The 23,422-nt window shown below is 51.5% G+C and overlaps 1 protein-coding gene across 1 annotated transcript in view; it reads left to right on the top strand.

Annotated features, from left to right (window-relative positions):
• The window catches only part of LOC144269736 (ovotransferrin-like), a 74,261-nt gene extending 51,488 nt beyond the window's left edge, over positions 1-22,773 (top strand). Inside the window, exons 23-25 of the mRNA XM_077825534.1 lie at positions 3,763-3,899; positions 5,292-5,346; positions 16,269-22,773. Of these exons, the coding sequence (XP_077681660.1) occupies positions 3,763-3,899; positions 5,292-5,346; positions 16,269-16,485 (409 nt within the window). The 3' untranslated portion in view covers positions 16,486-22,773. The remainder of the gene's footprint in view (positions 1-3,762; positions 3,900-5,291; positions 5,347-16,268) is intronic.
• Positions 22,774-23,422: the final 649 nt, after the last annotated feature.

The raw sequence follows: 23,422 nt of genomic DNA, 5'->3' as shown, positions 1-23,422 counted from the left end.
TGGTTGTAAATGGCTCTGTTTACTTATAAGCCTTCCTATGTTCCTGTGAGTCAGGTCGGGAAGAATGAAGGCTTGGGGACCCACAGGACATGTGACCATGTCACCTGGTACTGGAATCCATCTTAAATCTGGTGCTTTTCCATTTAGAATGAGGTATGGGAACTCGGAGAGAGACTAAGGGCATGGCCACACTTGCAGATGTAGAGCCCTTTGAGTTAAACCCGCCTTTGATGCGTGCAGTAGGGGAGGTGCTGCAGTCTGTCCACACTGACAGGAACAAGTGTACTGGCATGGCCACATTTGCAGCACTTGCAGCGGCATTGGGAGCGGTGCATTATGGGCAGCTATCCCACAGAGCACCTCTTCCCATTCTGGCGCTGTGGCTTGTGGGAAGGGGGCGGGGTATTCTGGGTCCTGTCCCAATGCCCCGTGATGCATCGGTTCGCATCCCAGCAATCCCTGTGCTTCCATCCATATTTGGCGCCGTCTTTCAACATTTTTTTTGTACTGCGTGCTCTGTCTTCCCTTTCAGTCTGTGGGAATGGAGTCCGAACTGCTGAGGAGTATGCTGACGAGTCTTGCCAGCACGTCACATTTGGCAGTCGAGTTATTCCTTATGATCCAAAGTGACAGTGAGGGTTCTGACGATGATATTGACTCGAGTAATGCATATGACATGAGTTTGCTTGTGGCATTCACGGACATGCTCACCACCATGGAATGCCGCTTTTGGGCTCAGGACACAAGTACTGAGTGGTGGGATCACATCATCATGCAAGTCTGGGATGATGAGCAGTGGGTGCAGAACTTTCGGATGAGAAAAGCCACTTCCATGGGATTATGTGAGGAGCTCGCCCCCACCTGCGGCGCAAAGACACAAGCTTGAGAGCTGCCCTGACTGTGTGGAGAAGTGGGTGGCTATTGCAATCTGGAAGCTGGGAACTCCAGACAGCTATCAATAGGTCGCTAAGCAGTTTGGAGTGGGGAAGTCGATCGTTGGAATCGTGTTGATGGAAGTTTGCAGGGCCATTAATCTCATCCTGCTCAGAAGAACCGTGACTCCGGGTAACATGCATGGTATTGTGGATGGCTTTGCACAAATGGGTTTCCCTAACTGCGGAGGGGTGATAGATGGGACGCATATTCCAATTCTGGCACCAGCCCACCTAGCCTCTGAGTACATTAATCGGAAGGGGTATTTCTTGATGGTTCTCCAGGCGCTTGTGGATCACCGTGGGCATTTCATTGATATTAACTCAGGCTGGTCCAGAAAGGTGCATGACGCACGCATCTTTTGGAACACTGGCCTGTTCAGGAAGCTGCAAGCCGGAACTTTTTTCCCAGACCAGAAGATCACCATATGGGAAGTGGAAATACCCATTGTGATCCTTGGATACTCCGCTTACCCTTTAATGCCATTGCTCATGAAACCCTACAAAGGGAGCCTTGACAGCAGCAAGGAGCAGTTCAACAACAGGCTGAGCCAGTGCAGAATGACTGTGGAGTGTGCTTTTGGCCGTTCAAAGGGCTACTGGCGCTCTCTGTATGGGAAGCTGGACCTGGCCGGTAACAGCATCTCAGCAGTTATATCCGCGTGCTGTACCATCCATATCATTTGTGAAGGGAAGGGTGAACGATTCACTCAGGTATGGAACTCGGAGGTTCAACACCTGGAGGCTGAATTTGAACAGCCAGAGAGCAGAGCTATTAGAGGGGCCCAGCGTGGGGCTGCAAGAATTAGGGATGCCTTGAGGGAGCAATTTGAGGCTGAAAGCCACCAGTAATGTCTGGTGCCCTGCATGGGAGTAAAGTGCAGTGGTTCCAATGTTAGTAGGAATCTGTGTTTTGCTAAGCTCACTTGCAGTGCCTGTTTCTTTCCTGGGCTAAGGTATCTTTTACTTTATGTAATAATAAAGAATTTTTTCAAAGCCAGAAAATTCATTTATTGAAAAGAAACACAACTGCTTGGGAAACAGGGCAAGGGGGTGGGGTGGGGAACGTACAATCACAGATTTGCGTATGTCCTGTTATCATACTCAGCCTTCGTGTCTGGAGTGCTGTGCAATGAGTGCTGCACTTCAGGATGGCTGTACTGCATGGTAATGGGGGTTGAGTGCAGTGGGTAAGGGTCATAGTTTTCAGGGCTAGGTGGTGAAACTACAGGTGTTTGGAGGTAGCTGGTGGCGGTAAGAACCCAGATGTTGGGGAAAGTGGGTTGGAGGGGACATGGGGGCACAAGGGAAAGAGTTTTGGGACAAGGGCTACAGGGGGGATCGGGACGGTAATTATGCAAAATATGGGCCATTAATGGTGATTTAGAATCTTGATGGCTTCCATTAACTAGGACAATTGGTTGTAAACAGCTCTGTTTACTTGTAAGCCTTCCTGTGAGTCAGGCCAGGAAGAATAGAGGCTTGGGGACTCACAGGACATGTGACCATGTCACCTGTTATTGGAATCCATCTTAAATCTGGTGCTTTTCCACTTAGAAGGAGGGATGGGAACTCGGAGAGAGACAAAGGATTCCCGTCTTGTGCCAAAGCTATAAAAGGGGGTGGAATAGAACAAAGGGGGCTGCCAAGAGCTGTACCAGGGGAAAGGATTGGGCCCAGACTAGGAAGGAGTCAAGTCTGTAAAAGAAGCTTATTGGAACATCTCTAAGGGTAAGATTTTATCTGTAATCAGTTTCTTAATGTATTAGGCTTAGACTTGTGTGTTTTATTTTGCTTGGTAACTTACTTTGTTCTGTCTATTACTTGAAACCACTTAAATCCTACTTTTTATACTTAATAAAATCACTTTTGTTTTTTAATTAACCCAGAGTAAGTGATTAATACTTGAGGGAGCAAACAGCTGTGCATATCTCTCTATCAGTGTTATAGAGGCCTGACAATTTGAGTTTACCCTTTATAAGCTTTATACAGAGTAAAATGGATTTATTTGGGGCTTGGATGCCATTGGGTGCTGGAGATAGGTAACTTGCTGAGCAGTTTTTGGTGAAAGTCTGCAGCTTTGGAGGCGTGGACCAGACCTGGGTCTGTGTTGCAACAGACTAGTGTGTCTGGCTCAACAAGACAGGGTTCTGGAGTCCCAAGCTGACAGGGAAAATGGGCTCAGAGATAGTTTCAGCACATCAGGTAACAGACCCAAGTGGGTCTCTGTGACCAAACCCATCACAGTGACGATGCTGCAGGTCAGGACTAGAGCTGGGCGTAACTTTTTGATGGAAATTTTTCTGGCAAAAATTGCAGATTCAGCAGCCCTGGGGTGCAGTGACAGTCTGGGTCCAGTGCGCCCAATTGTTTCGATCAGGAGGTGGGGGATCTAAATGAAATGATGTGATTTGAACAAAAAAAACTATTCTGGTTTTGTTCCAGTTTGCAGTTTTCTTTCACTTTATGTTTAGAACCTCATAATGTGAACTGAGCCAGCTGAGAGGCTTTGTTCCAGCTGAAATGATCTTTTTTTTTTTTTTTTTAAACTTTTCCTGCATTGCCAGTGAACAGAAAAGTCCGTTGATCACCCAGCCCTGGTCAGGGCTCGAGTGAATTGACAGAACTGTGTGGGAAGGCTTGGCCTGTGCTGGCCCCTTCCTTCGTCAGGAGCGCTCTGAACGACTCCAAAATAAAAGCGTCCTGAGTGATCATGTGACAATCCACTGGGGGAAATCCCCCCTGGGGATGAGGACTTGAGGTGTGGGCTGCATGGCAGTCTGAGCCTGCCAGCCACTTGGCTATGTTGTGTTCACTCCCTTTCGCACAGAGCGATCGTGTTTGTCGTGGACAGCGTAGCGTTCCAGCGGGAGGTGAAGGACGTGGCAGAGTTCCTGTACCAGGTCCTGACTGACTGCACCGTGCTGAAAAACGCTCTGCCACTAGTGATAGCCTGCAACAAGCAAGGTACTGTTCATTGATCGGGAAACTACAGCCACTGGGGGCTGGATGTTGAATAGGCCAGGTCTTTCTGGGTTAGCTCACAGAGTCTGTGGTGTTCTGCAACCTCTTTTCTTGGCTGACATGGGTGTTGGGTGGGCAAAAAGAGGTTAGGGGACCTGTCAAAAGACGACTGGCTCTTTAAGTGGGACTGGGTCCACTGCCCCTGCTGCCCAGTTGAGCTAAGAGAAGGCACCTGGGCCTTATAAAGGGGGAAATAGCAGCAGATGGGTTGGCAGGTGTCTGCAGACAGTGCAGGGAGTAAGAAGGCTCCTGAGTTAGAACAGAAGGCTTCTGGAAAAGGCCAAACTCCAGGCAAGCGGTGCTGGAAGAGCAGGAAGACAGACCCTCAGGGAGGGGAGGCTGGGCCCAACTTTGGACTAGGGCAAAGGCTGTGTAAGTTTGAGTTCTTTATTGAAAGACCTTTGTGCCGGACTTAATAAATTGGAACCTAGGACAGGAATGTTTTGAATATCTGGCTTGTGTGGATGTTTTAAGAAGCCTTGAGTGAAGGGGAAACTGAGGCAGGCCTCAGTGGGAGCACGAAAGGGCAGGCATGCCCTTTGACAGGACCACATAGAAAAACCTGGTGTGTCCTGTCCAAGTCTGGGCCCCACCAAAGTAAGGGGGGAAACTAATTCCAGAGTCAAAGAGCTCTAGGCAAGAATGCTACCACCAGCCCTGCTTCTCCAGGTTATGTAGGGGCTCTGGTGCTTCGATGATCCCAGCTGCACAGGAGTTACCCGGGGAGAGGCAGCTTATTAGTGAGCCATTGAGATAAAGATAATTTTCCAAAAGTGAACAGAGTGCACCCTGCAGAGTTGTCTTCCTGAATCTGCAATCAGCATAATACAGTAGCCCCGAGAACAGGGTCAGCTGCCTGTGTGCATTTTGCAGTGTTGCCTCTGAAACCGAGAAGCAATTTGAATGTCAGCATTAGCTATGCTGCAAAGTTACGTCTCCAATAGACAGACGCCTGCAGCACACTGAAAGCTCAAGCAATGTGAAGTCAGTGTAATTTAATATCAAAATAACACAAGGGAATCTGTCCTGGCTGTGGTGTTCACTTTCATATGTAATTCAGACAAACACTTCCATTCTGTAATCTACCTGAGGCAGCTGCAGAATTCCCAGTTTGCCACACTGGACTGCCACAGAAAGTAGGGGGTCTTGCTGTTGACTGTAACTCCAGCCAGCCTTAATTCACATGGGGCCCTGGTTAAAATACCAGGTGATAGTATTATAGCGATGGGGTCTCGTCACTGAGCGTTCATCCCCACACGGAGCCCACTTTTCCATGTCTTGGAAAGAAAATGATGATGATCCAAGTGTAATTTTTTTAAACCACTTTTTTTCTAGATATCACAATGGCAAAATCGGCCAAGCTTATTCAGCAGCAGCTGGAGAAAGAACTGTAAGTGTGGAGTGGATTTTGTTAGACATCTCAGTGCCCCTCTCCCTATTTTACCCTCACTGATCTCCTCTCTTGTCAAGCAAAAGTCCCCTTTTGTGCATGTGTGTGGCCATTTCACAGTGAAGAAAGGAGCCAATACATAAATATGTAAAATCACAGCAGCCCTGTCAGGTGGGGATTTTCTGAAGGAAAACACTGATGTAAAAAGTGGGCGTGCACACAGGCTCCTAATCTACTGGGGAGGGAATCTCGGACCTTAACTACATGGCAGGAGCAGTGACAGAGCTCTCCTGTGTTCCAGCGGGTTACGTGTTCACAACACGCTGCAGAGTTCACTTACAAGGAAGGTGATGCAGCTGCTATTGATTGTATTATCCAATTCTGCCCTTTAAGTGTTTAAAAAAATAGAAAGTGGGAGGGCAGAGGAGAGGGAACCTCTCTACTTGTCTGCTAAGACCACACTCAGATTAAAGTGATGAGGATTTAATCAATCATGGAGTCATCAGCTCATCAGCCCTTCTTGGGACAGTCAGTGTGGCACCTGATTTCTAGGAGAAATGAAAATCGGAACCTATTCGATACAGTCGGTCTTGCTCCCCATGATTGTAACCAGACTGAGTCTGCTCTGGTCGGCCCATTAAATCACTTCTGCACTTTGTCCAGTAGATGGCAGTGGTGTTATTTAAATGGAGCCTGTTCCAGCCTGAATGCATGCCCCTCCCTTTCATAAACAGAATTAGATCCGCATTATGGCGCTCGGAGGGGAAAGAGGCTGAAGGGTAATTTTCTGCTGTTCCAATGTAAGGTGTTTGCAAGTTGTTTGTGTCCTGAGACTGGGTTTCTGCTTAGAACTCACTGGCTAGCGTGCCAGCACTGAACAGGGCCTTGCGATTCCCACGGTGTTTGCCTCCTGCTATACAGTCCCCTCAAAACACTACACTGGCTCTTCTTGGCATGGCAGGTTCTTTTCCAGCCAAGCCTGACCGGCAACGGATCCGCTGTGTTGTCCATAAAACGAGGTCTCTGCTGCATTGGTGGGTTCAAATAACAAAAGCTGATAGGCCTGGCTGAGAGAGAGAGGACTTGGGCAAATAGTTCAGGCATAAGAAGGGCTGTGGATTTGTAACAATAATGGAATGAAATGATTCAACAGTCTCATCCTGCCGGCTTTTCTAGATGCCCAGAGGCCTCAGTTACTATTTGCATCAGAGCCCGGCTTGGGCCTGACAGTCTAAACTCCTTTAGGACCAGCTCTGCTCTCCTCTTCGGCCTTTCAGAGGCAACTCAAGCACACAGTGTAGGCTTTCTTGGAGCGCTTCCCTCCCACCTGTCCCCCTTTCTGTTAACTTCAGGCCCCCTGGTGTGGCAGAGGAAGGAGAAGGGGGATAAACAAAATCAAAGGCTAACAAGGAGGGTTCCCCCCACTCCAGGGCAGTGCGGAGAGACGGGGGACTGTGATTAAGGGGGAGAAACAGGGCAACAGAAATCTCTGACACGTTGCTTTCATTCATGTGTGTGTCCCCTAGAGCAGTGGTTCTCAAAGCCAGTCCGCCGCTTGTGCGGGGAAAGCCCCTAGCACGCTGGACCGGTTTGTTTACCTGCTGCATCCATAAGTTCGGCCGATTGCAGCTCCCACTGGCCGCGGTTCGCCGCTCCAGGCCAGTGGGGGCTGCGGGAAGCAGCACGGGCCGGTGAAGGGGCTTGGAATATTTTGGGGAAACAGGAACTCCAAGTGGTCCTTTTCCTGAATCTTTGTCTAACTCACTTGGTGGTGGCAGCAGTACTCATTCAAGGACAAGGAAGGATTTGTACCTTGGGGAAGTTTTTAACCTAAGTTGGTAGAAATAAGCTTAGGGGGTCTTTCATGCGGGTCTCCACATCTGTACCCTAGAGTTCAGAGTGGGGAGGGAACCCTGACACTGGTCTAGCTGCTTTTGTAATGTGGAATTCTGTATGGTTTGATGTATGCTAGGTCAGGTTTCCCCTCTAATTTGAGCTCTATGATGGGATATCCTAACCATAAACGTTCAGTTTGTCCCTGTATTAGCCAGGACTCCTCATGCCCGCACTTTCCTGCACCAGGCCTGACTCTTTCCAGATGGCGTTCTGCACCTTTATTGCTTTTCATTAATTTTCCAAGCAGTGCAGATTGTTGGGAGGGAATGTCCTTGAAAATTTTCACTTTCGCTTGCGAACTGTTACCGATTTCTGAAGTCTCGCTTCCCTTAGGAAGTGAGCAGAAGCATCTTCCCGCGGATAGAGTCTAGGGCCAGGAGTTGAGCGATGGAGGGTTTTCTTCTCAGCTCTGCCACTGACCCATACTCTGTGGTCTTGGGCAAGTCACTTACCCTTTCTGTGTCAGTTTTTCCTCTGCAGAATGTAGAATACCTTGTGCTCTGTAGGTGACAAGTGCAGTGTAGGTGCTAAGTAATGTTCTCTACTGACACATTTGGTTTTCATCGATGAAAGAGTAATGTGGCAACTGTCCAGTTTAGAATTAATCGACTCCATTGTTGGTCTGAGTTTTCTTCTGCTTCAGAAGTGTCTGCAGGTGGAGATCCCAGTATGCCATGGGCAGGTATACCTCAGGGACCAGACCACAGTGCTCCAGAAATCTTGGCTGGCTGCTCCAAGTTCCCTCATTTTGCTTTAAACCACAGCACCTAGCATCCCCAATGAGGTAAAGCCCTGTTCTTTTGCAAGTGATTGCTCATGTGTATTCCACAATAGGTGTTTTTGCTCATCACGTGCACCGGTGCCGGAAGTATTTCCCCTAGCAGCACCCATGGGGGGGGAGCGCCCCCTGCGACCCCTGGAGTGGCGCCTGCCTGGTGCAGTATGTGGGGAGCTGTCCACTCCCCCACCCTCAGTTCCTTCTTGCCGCCAGTGAAGGTGCGTTGGAACTGCTCTGCTCCAGCTTTGCTGTAGCTCGTCCCCAGAAAAGTTTGTTCGGTCAGCGTTAGTACCTGTAGTTAGCTGTTTCGTTAGTCAGTGATCCCAGGCCGGGGCATGCCCCGCGCCCCGGGGTTTAAGTCATGTGGCTCTTCTAGGCGTTCTATGCCAAGAAGTGACCCTCATGCAGAATGTTTGTGCTGTTTGGGAAATACCCATATCAGCAAAAGGTGCAAGATTTGCAAGTCATTTAAGCCTCGGACCAAAAGAGAAAGGGACATTAGGCTCCGGGCCATCCTGATGAATGCTGACCCTGACTTGGGCACACTGCTCCGAACCGGTACCCGGCACCGCAGCGTCAGTACATGGCGACCCTCCGGTTCCATCGACCAGTCGGCACCGCTCCCCATCCAGAAAGTCTCCCTCTTCACAGTGGCACCGAGGGAAGTCTGGGACAGAGGCTAGGCCCATGTCAGGCAGTCCTCAATCCCCACTGGGCCCCAGGCCTCCAACTCATGTTGAGCGGACTAGCCCGGCCCCTTCGGAACAGGCCTCTCTGGATGTCCGGAGGCCGTCCACACCTGAAACCCTCCAGGCGGCCCGGGACGTTATGTCCATGCTGGTGCCTGGAGCGCCACCGATGTCAGCCCCATGCTCCAGAGGCAAGCCTCCGCTGGGATCTCCACAGTCACCTCCAGCCCAGTGCCGGTCTCAGTCGAGGGAACATTCCCGACACCGTTCGCTGCCCAGCCACCGTTCAGGGCAGAGTCCATGTGGATCGTCCTCGACACCGACCAGACTGTCTGGCTGGGTTCTGTCCGGCCAGGACTCTTGGCACCGCTCGTCCTCAAGGAGCGAATATCGATGGGACTGCAGCAGGCATCGCCAACGGTCCTCATCTCGGAGGCGGTACTGCAGTCGGTCACGGCATGGTCGTCGACGCCGTTCCCACTTGGACTCCAGCTCCAAGTCTCTGCCAAGACATTGCAGTCCCAGGCGTCGATCACTGGCGTCTCGCTGTCGTGGGTCTGCCCGTTGAGGAGCAGCTGTTACCATTGGTACCGGTCCTCCACATTGAGATCGTGGTCCTGTGGCTGATGTAGATCTCGGCACTGCCACTCCTTCCGGTCCAGAGACAGCAGCAGATCTTACCCCAGCCTGGCCTCCATTTGTAGCCATCCTTCGATGAGCTAGGCCAGTCCACCCGAACAGCTGTCCCTGCCGGTGCCACAGCAGGTGCAGTGGCACCGAGGGTTGCGGCTGGCCCTATGGTACCAGTAGGCACCGTGGCCTCCCGCACGGCCCCCAGTGGGAGCTCACTCAGTGGCCAGAGCTTCAGAAACACAGTCGGCCTCCCTCTCCAGACGCCCCGAGAAAGGAGTCAGTGGGACGTACGTCCTCGGAACCATGCCCGGAGTGCAACCAGGTGGTGGACCCACCGGTGCCGGCCGATACCCAGAGCACCGCACTGGCCTCTTCACCCCCACTCCTCCCTGAAGGAGGCAATTGCGGCCCTGCCCCCTCCGCCCCACAGGAGGACTTCAGGGTCCAACAGGAACTCTTAAAGAGGGTGGCAGCAAGCCTCCACCTCCAGGCAGAGGAGAAGGAGGAGCCCTCTAACTCCCTGTGAAACATGCTGTCCCTGTTGGCACCAGGTAGGGTAGCCTTGCCCCTCCATGAAGGGGTGGCTAAGATTTCAAGTGCCCTGTGGCAAACACCGGCCTCGGCCTCCATCTCTAAGTTGCAGAATGCAAGTACTTTATACCCACGAAGGGGCATGAGTACTTGTATGCCCACCCAGCGCCCAACTCCCTGGTGGTTGAGTTGGTCAACCACAGGGAACGGTAGAGTCAGCCCGCCCGGACCCCGAAGAACAAAGACTCTCAGAGACTGGACTCTTTCGGAAGGAAAATTTATTAGTCTTTGAGCTTCCAGTCACGAGTGGCAAACCATCAGGCTCTCCTGGGCTGGTACAAATTCAGTCTGTGGGGCTCCTTGCCCAAGTTTGAGGACTCCCTCCAGGAGCACAATAAGGAGTTCAAGGCGCTAGTGGAGGAAGGGGCAGCAGCTGCTCAGGCATCCTTGCAGGCAGCCTTGGATGCTGTGGATGCGGCCGAATGATCCATGGCCTCCGCAGTGTCCATGAGACAGGCATCATGGCTCCTGCTCTCTGGGCTGTCCAGCAAGGCACAGTCTTCCACGCAGGATCTCCCATTTGACCAGAAAGCTCTGTTTGCGGAGGAAACAGACACAAGGCTGCATGGAGTGAAAGACTCCTGCACTACGCTACAGACTCTGGGCCTCTGTCCCGGCTCCGGCAAAACCTAAGTTCAAGCCACAGTGGACTCCCACCCAGGCCGCCCTCCCGTAGTATGAGGCTGCTCATAAGAAGCACCGGGACTATAAGAGATGCCTTCAGAGGCAGTCTCGGCCTGCCCCCACAGCCTGGGTCCTCCAAGGGCAAGCAGGCAGGGAAAAGGCATTTTTGATGGGATGCTTGGGGGCACCCCGCCAGTCCTTATCAGGGATCCACCCCAAATAAAGCTCCCCTTCTCCAACCGATTTGTGTGCTTTCCTCCCAGAATGGTCGCAGCTAACCTTGGACCGATGGTTCCTCAACACCATCTCCCTGGGTTAGACCCTCCAGTTTACTTCCTCCCCGCCCAACCACCTCTCTCCCTCTTGGGGGACCCCTCGCACGAAGCTCTGCTCGAGCAGGAGGTGGGGCGGCTCCTAGGACTAGGAGCGATAGAGGTGGTGCTTGAGGAGTTCATGGGCAAGGGGTATTACTCCCGTTTATTCCTTATTCCGAAGGCCAAAGGGGGCTCAGGCCCATCCTGGACCTGCGAGGTCTGAACCAGTACATGGTGAAACTCAAGTTCCATATGGTCTCCCTGGCCTGCTCCCTGGATCCCAGGGACTGGTACGCTGCCCTCGATCTACAGGACGCATACTTCCACATCCACATATTCGAGGGGCATAGGCGCTTCCTCCGTTTCATGATGGAACAGAATCACTACCAATTCACGGTCCTCCCGTTTGGTCTGTCCACTGCCCCCAGGGTGTTTACAAAATGTTTGTCGGTGGTAGCAGCCTACCTCAGACAGCGGGGGGTCCAGATATTTCCCTATTTGGACGATTGGCTTGTCAAAGGCACCTTCCTGTCGCAGGTGAGGGATCACATGGCACTCCTCCTGTCCACATGCACTGCCTTGGGCCTGTTGATAAACAACACCAAGTCCACGTTAAACTCTTATGCGTTGGACCAGAACTATCAGGCACTCCTGGACGCAGCGTTGGCCAGGGCCTCTCTCCTGCCAGACAGATTCGAGACCCTGAAAGGTCTCATCGACTCGGTCACAAGGTTCCTGGTGACGACAGCCAGGGTTTGCCTGCAGCTCTTGGGTCACATGTCGGCATGCACACATGTGGTCCGTCATGCCAGACTCAGGATGAGGCCCCTCCAGCTCTGGTTGGCGTCGAAGTTCTCCCAGGCCACTGGCATGGTGAGGACCTTGTCCATCCTGTCTGACTCTGTGATCACCTCCCTACGGTGGTGATCTGCCCCAAACAACATGCTCCAAGGGGTCCCGTTCAGGGACAGGGCCCCGTCGTTGGAGCTGGTGTCCGATGCGTCAGACCTGGGTTGGAGGGCCCATGTGGGGAACTTTCAGACCGAATGCCTGTGGCCAGCTCAAGATCTGACCCTACATATAAACGTCGAGGAGCTCAAGGCAGTATGGCTGGCATGCAAGGCCTTCCGCTTGCACCTAGAGGTCAAGATAGTCAGGGTCCTCACGGACAGCACGGCCTCTGTTCTATATCAACAGGCGAGGCAGGGCCCGATCCTCTGCCACGAAGACCTCAAGCTGTGGGACTTCTGTGTAGCCCACGACATCCACCTGAAGGTCTTCCACCTACCAGGCGCCCAGAACAAGAGGGCGAATCGCTTGAGCAGGGACTTTTCCTCTCAGCACAAGTGGTCCCTCCACCCGGAAATGGCTCACCGGCTCTGCCGAAGGTGGGGAACTCCCCAGGTGGACCTATTTGTGACTCGGCAGAACCAGTGATGCCCCCAGTTCTGCTCCAGGGGGTGCCTGGGGAGGGGTGCTATCTCCAATGCCTTTATCCTGTCCTGGTCAGGCCGGCTTCTCTGCACCTTTCCCCCATTCCCTCCAGTCAGCAGAGTCCTGGAGAAGATAAAGACGGACAAGGCCCGGGTCCTTCTGATTGCCCCGGCATGACCCAGGCAGCATTGGTATGGGACCCTCAAGGGCCTGGCGGTAGCTCCGCCGTGGCCGTTGCCGCTTGCCTGCTCTCTCAGGACCAGGGCTGCCTCCTCCATCCCAACCTAGCGGCTCTTCACCTCATGGCTGTGGCTGCTCACTGGTTAGGTGGAGAGGAAAGGTCGTGCTCAGAACAGGTTCAGCGCGTCCTCCTCGAAAGTAGACAGCTCTTCTCGCTGCGCTTATTTGGTGAAGTAGTCCCGGTTTTCTAGGTGGGTGGCGGACCAGGGTGCCTCCCCTGTGGCCACCCCGATCCAGTTTATCCTTGATTACCTTCTCCTCCTGAGGGCCCAGGGCCTGGTGCCCTCGTCAGTCAAGGTGCACCTGGCAGCCATATCGGCCTTCCATCCGCCGGTGCAAAGGCACACGGTATTTTCCCATGCTATGACTGGACGGTTCCTTAAGGGTTTGGACTGTCTTTTTCCATATTCTAGACCCCCCCCCCTCGGTCCATGGGACCTAAACCTGGCATTGGCTCGTCTCACGGGGGGCCCCCATTTGAACCACTGGCCACGTGCTCCTGGTCTCACCTCTCATGGAAGGTGGCCTTCCTGGTTGCAATCACGTCGGTCAGGCGAGTCTCGGAGCTCAGGGCCCTGACCTCCAAGCCTCCGTACACTGTCTTCTATGAGGACAAGGTCCAGCTCCGCCCACACCCTGCATTCCTCCCTAAGGTGGTCTCCACCTACCACATGGGTCAGGACATTTTTTCTACCCATCCTCTGCCCCAAGCCTCACGCGTCCAGTGAGGAGCACCATCTCCACACGCTCTGTGTGCGGTGGGCTCTGGTTTTCTACCTCGAGCGGACCAAGCCATTCAGAAGGTTCTTGCAACTGTTCGTTGCCTTGGCTGAGTGCGCAAGGGGCCAGCCAATTTCCACTCAACGGCTTTCCAATCGGATCACTTTGTGCATCCGTTCCTGTTATGAGCTGGCGGGTGTCCCCCCCGCCACCCATTGTGAGGGCACACTTGACTTGGGCGCAGGCCTTGTTGGCTGCCTTCGTGGCCCACATCCCCATCTAGGACATTTGTAGGGCCACCACGTGGTCTTCGGTTCACACGTTTACCTCGCACTATGCTATCATCCCCCCAAACCAGGGATGATGCCGGGTTTGGCAGGGCTGTCCTCCGTCCTGGGAACTTGTGAACGCCTACCCACCTCCAACAAGATATAGCTTGGAATCACCTATTGTGGAATACACGTGAGCAATCACTCGAAGAAAAGACAATTACCTTTTCCATAACTGGTGTTCTTCGAGATATGTTGCTCATGTCTATTCCACATCCCACCCTCCTTTGCCTCTGTCGGAGTTGTCCGGCAAAAAGGAACTGAGGGTGGGGGGAGCGGGCAGCTCCCCTTATACTGCTCCAGGCAGGCACCACTCCAGGGGTTGTGGGAGGCCCTCCCCCCCACAGGTACTGCTAGGGGGAAAACTTCCGGCACCGGTGCACGTGGCGAGCACGCACACCTATTGTGGAATAGACATGAGCAACGTATCTCGAACACCAGTTACGGAAAAGGTCTTTTGTGCCAGGTGCTGTATCTGCATGAAGCAAGAGACAGTCCCTGCTCCAAAGAGATTATAGCCTAAGTAGGCAATGCAGGCACACAAGGTCAGAGGAAACAAGAATTGTCCTCTCAGTGTTACAGGTGGGGAACTGAGGCATGGGGTGGTTAAGTGACTAGCCCAAGGTCACCCAGGCAGACTGTGTCAGAGGCAGGAACAACACCCTCCAGCCCTTAGCTCATCCATTTTTTTTACAGTGTTGCTGCAGTAATTTTTCAGAGAGTCCCAGATATGCAGCATGTCAAGCAGTGTGGTTGTGGTGCTCTACTGTTTTGGCCAGGTGTACTATCTTTCTGCCCTACTCTGGTGTCGTCTTTGTATTTCTCTCTCTGTCCATCCTTCCCCTCTCTCCAGCTTTTCATGTGAGTCTGGATTTTATTTTTTTTTAGCGCTGGAATTAAATCCAGCACCATCTGCAGAACTCACTAGGTTCCTTATTTGCATTAGATTAGCATATTTTTGCTGAGGAATGATCAGACCTCTGAATGGCTGACTCTGCTAATCCACATCTGAATAAGGGCAGGGGTAATTCCACTCCCCTAATTATCCCTTGGTAATCTTCTTAGTTAGTATCAGGCTCTGCTCTTGGCAGGCTAATTGCATTGCTGGATAACGAGATTTGTGTTACACGGGGCTGGCAGCGGGGCTTTTTAAAGCGATATCGCTTCTCCTACCAGAAGGATGGGGAGGTGCACTGAAGCATGGAGCAAGGCTAGTGAGGAAATCATGGCTTCCCAGGAGAAGGTGCTTTAGAAGGTGTTGCCAGTTTCTGGAGTTGGAACGGGTAGGTCATTTGCATCCTGCCTGGTGCTATTGCTGTGTTCTAAAGGCAGCGTTGCCTGTGGCCTCGAAGCACACTGGTGTCAGGGCTTTTGCCAAGGCCGCTGAATTCTTGGGCCAGGCAGGCTCTGGGGAGCTAAGTGCAATTCCTTTGTTCAAAAATACTTTAAAAACCTTCGTTTTCTCCAGGTGCTTGTAGCGTGAGGGGGAAGGGAAATAGTATGAACCTGGCTGGTGCTGTCAGAGCCGAAGTCTACGGGCACATAAATTATTAACCCCTGTCCATTCTCGACACTTTGCCCGGGGCTGTCTAAATGTGAAATCGCATCAGGCTTTTTCTTGTTCACTCCCCGTCTCCTGTAGGAGAATCCCAGTTTATGGGGGGAAGTTTAAATTCAGCTTCCTTTTGAATCTCACGCTTTCAAACAAAGGTTGCCAAATACTGGCTGCGGTAAATTTTGAATTTGATAATTATAACAAGGGGGCCAGGCTTTCTCCTCGGCTGCAGGCGAAGGACTCCCACATCAGAATAAATGCTCTGTACACAGACTGGGAAGGGTGCAGCAAGACATACTCTGCTGAAGGGCAGATTTTCACAGAAGAGAGGGAGGTAATTTCAGGAATTGGGGACTTTGCAAATTGAAACTGTACAAGTTTCACCCAGAATCCCTGATGGGGGCAGCTGGCGTGTGAATGGCTTACTGTTCACTAGTATGTGCTGCCTGAGAGATCGCTTTCCCCGACTTTGTCACTGGTTTTAAAAGGAACCATAATGTTCATGCAATGTGATAGTCGTGTGAAGGGAATCAGTCCACACGGCGGGTATGGCAAGCTCCCCAGCAGTGCTCCTCCATGAAGCTCCACGCTGCTTTGGAGGGATCCCCTCTGCCAATCAATGGGCAGGCCATTTCTCAGGCCTCTTCAGGCCAGCTAGGAACTAGCTAGAGCCCAATAGTTCATTGCACTCGCTGAACTGCCATTAAACGGGACCTTTTGGTCCCTGCCAGCCTAGGCTGGAGGTTAGCCAGTAGCATCAGCTTAAAAGCTCCATGTCCCATTTTCACACCCCTGTAGACCCCCAGTGCCCCGAAGAGACTATTCTGTGGCATGAGCATCATAACAGGTGGGCAGAGTAGCTGGATGCTAGACACACACTCTCCCTGCCTACCTGCTCCTTTTGACTTCTTGTTAAACCCGTGCACATGTGGGGGTTTTCTTGTTCACCAGACTAGCTGGTAGCTCAGTACTAAATGCACCACTCCGCAAGCTGCATTGTTGGGTGAGGAAGGTTTGTCAGCGCTGGTGTTTACTGTTCCACTGGTAGACCCGTTGCATGAAGGAGGCTCGGTCTCTCCCCAGTTTATAATGTTTTCTATTTTCTCTCCTGCAAAACAGCAACACCTTGCGAGTGACTCGCTCAGCTGCCCCCAGCACCTTGGACGGCTCGACCTCCAGTGGGACTGCTCAGCTGGGGAAGAAGGGCAAGGAGTTTGACTTCTCACAGCTGCCCATGAAGGTGGAGCTGGTGGAATGCAGCGCCAGGGGCAGCAAGGCAGAGGAAGGCAGTGCTGACATTGATGACTTGGAGAAATGGCTGGCCAGGATTGCCTGAAAGCAGAGGGGGTTAGGGGTGGACGCAGAAACTAGCAAAGGGGAAACTAATGGTAAAGGCACTTAGCATCTGATGGGAAAGTACCGATGGGAAGGGGTGGGGCCCAAAATGTAATCTTGCTGTGGAAAGAACTTCAGGTATGCGCTGGCAGTAAATCCACTGTTACCTGCACTGGGTTTTAATCAACCTATGAACATATTTGCCACTGTGATTTCAGTCAGTTGCAGTCCTTCCTATTCCTATCCCATGCTCCCCTTCTGGGAGGCTGCCCCTAGTGCTTGAGCTGCAGAGAGTTGGGGTAAGGAGCCTCTGGTTGTCCCGGCAGCCTCCAAAAGATGGGAAGGTTATGTTTGGATAGCAGAAATTATTTCAAGATTGGACTGTGCAGCTGCTCCTGCTTTACCTTGGCATCTCGGCCCTCGTGCTCATGGTCGTTACTAACCTCCCTACTCATGGCATCTGATTTCTTCTCCCATTCCTGTCCTCTGATTTGGGCACAGTGAGTTTGTGATCTTTGTGCTGCCACAGCTAAAATGTCCAATTGCACATGCTACTGGGAAATCCCTGCCTGCTATGGAACGTACTAAAGCTGCTTTCATGGGTGTTGGCCAGCATCCTGCTATTTCCCCCCTTCCCACCTCCTTTTCAAAAGGAACACACAGCCAGATTGTCAGATGTGCTCAGCACCCCTAAGCACCGATATGGAAGTGACCAGATTGTCAGATATGCATAGTAGGGGCTGGAGGGTGCTGAGCACGTCTCATGATCTGGCCACTTTCATCTGGATGCTTAAGTGGGTGCTGAACTCTTGGAAAATCTGGCCCGGATAGTAAAGGTGGTTGATGATCGTTGTGTAAATGGGGGTTGCTGTTCTGTTTGGCTCTCGCCCAGTCTTTGGTGCTGATTCGCTTCTGCAGAGTGCACAATGCTAAGAAAACTCATGCATTCCTGTACATGGCTTCTCAGTGGTGTACCGTTCTATAATGTGATCTTCATAAATGCACACAATAGTATTTGTAACACAAATGGTCGGTCGAGGTTAAACTTCTGGGAGGCCTGTATGCCTGGGTCTGAATATAACCCAGTTCTCCTTCCCCCGTGGGGCTCCAGCCTGAGTGCTGGATTCACCTCTCTCCACGTAGACATGCCCCAGCTTCGGCTCCGTTTTTTCTTGAGACAGAACAGCAGCTTGCTGGTGCTCAGGTTGTGCTCTGGAGCCACCTGTGCCTTTAGCATCAGGAGTGCAGCACCCATACTGGGGGAACGGAAACCAGAGCAATTGGAAGTGAACCTGACTAGCTAGATGGTGTGTCTCATATAGAGCCTTGGCTGCCTATCTTATGTGATGGTGCCCTAATCTCCTGGTGAAATTCTGGCTCCTTTTGAAGTCAGTGGGAGCTTTGCCATTGACTTCATGGGCCAGGAGTTCACCCTTGATCTTTAACTGGGGCAGGGTCTAGAATTGCAGCGGTCTCGCACAACGAATATGTATTAAAACCCCATTCAGGTGCATGTTTCGCCTGTGTTTTGTCTCCCAGTCTTTCGGTTAGGCCCTCTTCTTGCAAACGTGCCCGAGTGGGCTCACTCAGTTCAGCACATTAGTAAGAGGTTTGAAGAACAGAACTGTCCCTATGTGGGATCTACATGCCCCTCTGACTCAGTGATGTCGTAAGCAGAGTTTGACATCAGGATTGTCCTAGAATGAATTGTGTTGTGACTTCAGTTGGACAAGGCCATAAAAAGAGAGAGGTGGGGGTTGACTTTTAAAGGCGTTTTTTCTTGCTTACAGATAGACAGTGATTGTCATAGGAGCCAGGAATACCTGCACAGAGGGCCTAAGAAGATCAGTTTACTGACCTGAGTGGGAGCAGTCATTCCAGTATAGGTGTTTCTGATGAAGGTTCTTGATGACAAAGGGGAAAGCATTGAAAGTTTCCCAGCACTTGTTACATGTTTGTCCCCTGTAATGTTTAAAGCCAAGGGATCTGTTGTGGTTCCCAGATGCGGTGCCCTGTTGTGTGTTACATGTATTATGCTTAATTTTGCAAAGGAACAATTCTGTAGCAGTCCGCTTCTTCCTGCGGACGTACTCAGCCCATTGGGGTCTGGTCCAGGACCTGTCGGAGTCCTACTTTAGCACATGTTGGATCTGGTCTAAGAGCTCTTTCCAAAGGTGGAAAGAGTGAACTGACTGACCTTGGGAGTGATTCCGCAAACAAGCCAGCAGGGTGTTAGCAGCAGAAGGGGATGGGGGAGGAAGTGGTGGTTTTAGTGGGCTGGCTGAGGAGATAACACATCCTCTTGGTGACCTTTTCCAACAGTTTCCTTCACTCCCAGTGGGGGCTCTGGCAGTGAGCATTGTCTGTGCCTCCAGTGGAGTCTTCCCACAGAGCTCACTGAGGGAATCCTTTGTGTTGCTGGACTGCTCATCCTGCCTCTGCTTCCTTAATAGGAATCTTCTCTGCAAAGAGGTGCTCGCTGACCAGAGGCCACCTGCTGCTTTTTTGTCTCCCAGGCAATAGGCTTGTGGTCTGCTGATTATTTCCTCCACACTGTATCTGCTGAAGAGAGCAGCTGCTGGTACCCAGGAAATGCTGTTGCTGCGTTTTTTTTGTGGCCGGATTTGGCATTATCTATAACCCAGCCGCTCTCTTGGTCTAGAGGGTGGGAGGGAGGTGGTGGCTGGTCTTCTTCTTGGCTATGTTGATAAGAATTCAGTATTTGAACTTTGCTCCTGGTAAATCTTGTTCCCTCCCCTCCTTTCAGCCTGATGTTCTCTGTGGGCCCCTTCTTGCCATGTCAAGCAATACACCATGGCGTATCTTCTATCAAAGGTTACATTCTGTATCCACATATTCTTCTCTCTGACATCTGTACACTCTGCTGTCCTTAGCACTAATGCGTGTATAAAGCTATGCAGCAAGAGCAGATTGACTTGTGCTACTCCCGTCAATTGGAGCCAGGTGTTTGTTTGCAAACAGCATCTTTTCTTGAAGAGAAGTGAATGTCTGAGCTGGTCTTTGCATCCAAAACTGCCAAACCTGTGGGACTAGATGAATCTCTCTTAAAACTGTGTGACCAGCCCTGTTCACTGTAGCAGCAGTTGGGAGGATTAAATATACTGCTAACGCTTAGTGTAAGTGGAGGAGTGAGGGGGTGGCATGCTGAACTACCCCTCCTTTGCTTCCCAAACACCCTCCTACCCCTTCCCACGGCTCCCTCTTTGAGTTGGGAATGCTAAGACAGTATACTTTCCAACGCCTCTTTGGGAGACAGGTCCTTCCCAGGCTGCTCTGATTTTAAAACCTGTCCCTGGGCCTAGAGAGAAGCGAAGCAGGATGGTCATGTCACAAGCCCAAAGGCTCACAAATGATTTTTGTGTTAAGTATGTTGCACTCTTCAATTTCCAAGCATAAACTTTTCAGCAGCAGAATGTTGCTAGAGGTACTGGTCACCAGTCACATTTTGAATTTAGTTAGCCAGGGCAAGGGTCTGATCTGGTCAGTCTGTACCTGCGATGCTGAAGCAAGGAATGAAGAACTTATGCTTTTTTTCCCCTTTGCTACTAGCAGCCTTCCTCTTGGGAAGCCCCAGGACCTAGGAGCCTGTGTTTGCTTTTAAATTATTCTCGGTAAATGTGGTCACTTAAATAAAGAAGTTTGGCTCTATGTTCTCAGTCCTCATTCAGTGCTGGAAGCAGCCATCTGTTGCTGTCCTTTCCTGGCTTCTCTTTTCACCAGGCCCACCAACTGGCCTAAGCCAGGCAGAATGTGGCAGCTCCGTAATAATAGGGCACTAAATAGCCCTTGAGCCAGGGGCATTTCTCTGAATGTCGGTTATTGGAAGGGTTGTTGCCCTCACAACAAATTTCACAAGATTTGTTCTGGCTCAGTGTTGTGAAACCGGGGCAAACCTGGCTCCTATTGATTGAGCTGAATTCAGTAAGAAATCAACTTACGCTAAATCATTAAGTGAGGCTTAAATCAAATTCGGTGTGTTTCCATGCACTTCATGTCTGTCCGTCCACTGCTTAACTGGCATTATTAAACTGCTTTTGGTCACACCAGCTTAACCTCCCTAGAGATACGGCCTTACTTGTGTCTCTGAGCCCTGGTGCCTTAGCAGTGGCCTTACAGCTGCCTCTGTGCCGTGGCACATCCCAGCCCCGTGACTTCGTTCCACTGAGCCAGCACAGGGAACCTGCTGTTGCTGCTCAGTTTCCTGTCGTGTCCTGCAGAGACACCTGCCCTGCCTCCTGCCGGTCTGGGAGTAGAGATGTTCCTTAGTTTGGTGCCCTCCATAGACCCTTCCACCCATAAGGCTGGTGCACCGCTCTGTGATCACAGGCAGGAGGGACTGGAGGGGTGCTGCTTCAGTAAAGATAAGCAAGCTCCTGCCCTTCTCTCCCCAACTGCAGCCTCACTTTGGCTCCCTTCAAATCAGCTGCACTTAGTGCACATTTAAGGCAAACTTTCCCTGGGCATCCTAAGGTTGGGACTCTTCGGTTTCTGTCAGTGTGGCCGTACTTCCATGAGTGGCCTGCTTAATTAAAGCAGGGGCTATGACAGACTTCTCCTGGGGCTGCTAATTGGTCTCTTCCTCCTCCATAGTGCATTACTTGCTAACTAATTACTTTTCTAAGTCTGTGGTGCAGGGAGGAATTGGTTCTGGAAGAGGGACGGCCCAGCAGCCAGGCAGCGGTTTAACATCATCACGTCTTCCCCTGCATCAGGCTGGAGAAAGTTCTCCTTTCCCCAGGGCTGAGGTATGGGGAAAGTCTCCTCTGGCCTGCCAGGAATGAAGGGGCATAGGGTGTATCAGTAATGACCCTCACCACAGACCATCAGCAGGGCTACACCCCGCAGCTCCCAAAAAGCAAGTCTCTGCTGTCAGCAGTAGTAGGCTATTATGTGAACTAGCTGCTTAGGGGAACGCTGCAAACTTAACTAGTGGGTTACCCCTCCTCCATGCTAGAAGCCAGGAAGTGCTATAAGAGACAATGGAAAGCCCTGTTCCCTGACTAGCCAGCAGATGAGATTCAGGGGATGGAGACCATGGCTTGGCATTTTCCCAGTGCAGTCACCTTTAATGCTATTCCCAAGCCCCACCCAGCTGTTGGGGGAAAAGGGCACTGCACTCACTTTGTCCCTGTCGAGCTGGCTGGAAGAGGTGGTTTCAAATCACGACTGCTTTCAGGAGATGGACAAGATGGGCTCAGGGTGTCCTGGGAATTTATACTGCTGGTCCTTGGGCAGTTCACCTAGCTGAGCAGCAGACAGGGTGAAGATGGAAAGAAATGCCACAAATTTCCATTCTGTTTTTAATAACCAGGCTAATTGCTTGGATTAAGCAACTGCCCATGAAGTGTGTGATTTAGGGGGGAGCGCAGTGTGTGCAGAACTCTGCTACGACCAGGAGGGCAAAAGCCCTGTAGATGCTCAGAGCGTGTAGCTCCTAGCCAAGCCGTGATGTGTCTTTCCATCCTGCTGGCACTATCCATGAGTGCTGCTGTCAGAGAGAAGCTATTTTCATTCGGTCTTAGCCATATGGGTGAGCTGTGATGTGTAGGAGAGCTGTACAGTGGTGCAAAATGGCCAATGGGAGCTACGGGGGCAGTGCCTGTGGGCAGCAGTGTGTGGAGATCCTACTCCCCCCGCCCGCCTAGGAGCTGCTGCCAGACAGGTTTGCGGGTTGCTTTCAGTGGTCAACCGTGGTAAGCACCTCACCCCCTCCTGCACCCCAATGCCCTTGCCCCAGCCCAGAGCCTACAGCCACCACCCAAACTCCCTCCCAGAGCCTTAGGCAGGTGGGGGGCGAGGAGGGGTGGGACTTGGACCCGTTCTGGGCACCACCAAAAATTATACAAACCTGCTACCCCTGCCCAATATCAAGTGGTACCAAAATATCCCGATATCAAGGATGGTACAAAAACATTTCCCAAGGGTAATAGAAACACACTAACCTCTCCTAAAAGATAAGGTCAGGATAACAGTGTGTAATAGAGATGTTTTAATCAAACCAACATGTACAAGGTGGGTAATAACTAGCCACGTCAGGGGGCAGTAACTATGTCAGAGGTGCAGTACATAACTTGTTTGTATGGGGGTATAAAAATGTATCTCAGAGGAAGCGTCTTTGTCTAGCCTAGGGAGGAACGGAAAGTCCCGCCGGTCACTGAGCTGGTCCATTGTTCTGGGCATACATGTATTAGAGATCCAGTAGAGTCTGCGGGATATTACTAGCGTGCTTTGTCGACAATAAACCTGGCGTGGTGCCTTCGTACCCTGACATCTTGTGGTCATTGGGCAGTTTGCTCGAAGTCTGCTATGCCACCTGTCTGCTCAGAGCAGGGGCAGCACACAGGAAGAACACAAAAAACACACACACACACAGCCGAACATCTAACCACATAGCTGTCAACCTCAAGTTCTGTAACCCTCCCCCCTGGGTTCCCCCAGCGAAATTCCCTTCTCTTCAAATTCCCCCCAGGCAGATCTCCATCAGCCCCTGTCAAAACTTAGTTCGCTCTGAGTCCGTAATTACTTAAATTAAGCCTGTTAAAGCTTAAAATAAAATCCTATGAAAAGCAGAAATTTGCATGTAGGGGCAACACCCGAGTCAGAGCCCAGCTTAACTGTGCAGGGAAGACAGACCTGTAGGTTTTGTCTACCCTTAACACGCTACAGTGGTGCTGCTGCAGTGCTTCAGCGGAGACAGTACAACAACGGGAGGGGTTTTCCCATCACTGCAGCTAATCCACCTCCCCGAGAGGCAGTAGCTAGGGTGATGGAAGAAATCTTCCAGTGGGGTTAGGGCACCTTACTTCGGTCTCTCGAGGTGCGGATCTTTCACATCCCCGAGAGACGCAGCCATGCTGATGTAAGTTTTCAGTGTGGACCAGCCCGTTGATCTTACAACTGAAACAGACAAAAAATGG

The sequence above is a fragment of the Eretmochelys imbricata genome, chromosome 9, assembly GCF_965152235.1.
Source record: "Eretmochelys imbricata isolate rEreImb1 chromosome 9, rEreImb1.hap1, whole genome shotgun sequence".
NCBI lineage: Eukaryota > Metazoa > Chordata > Testudines > Cheloniidae > Eretmochelys > Eretmochelys imbricata.
The sequence above is the reverse complement of the archived record's forward strand: the minus strand, read 5'-3'. Positions and strand labels throughout refer to the sequence as shown.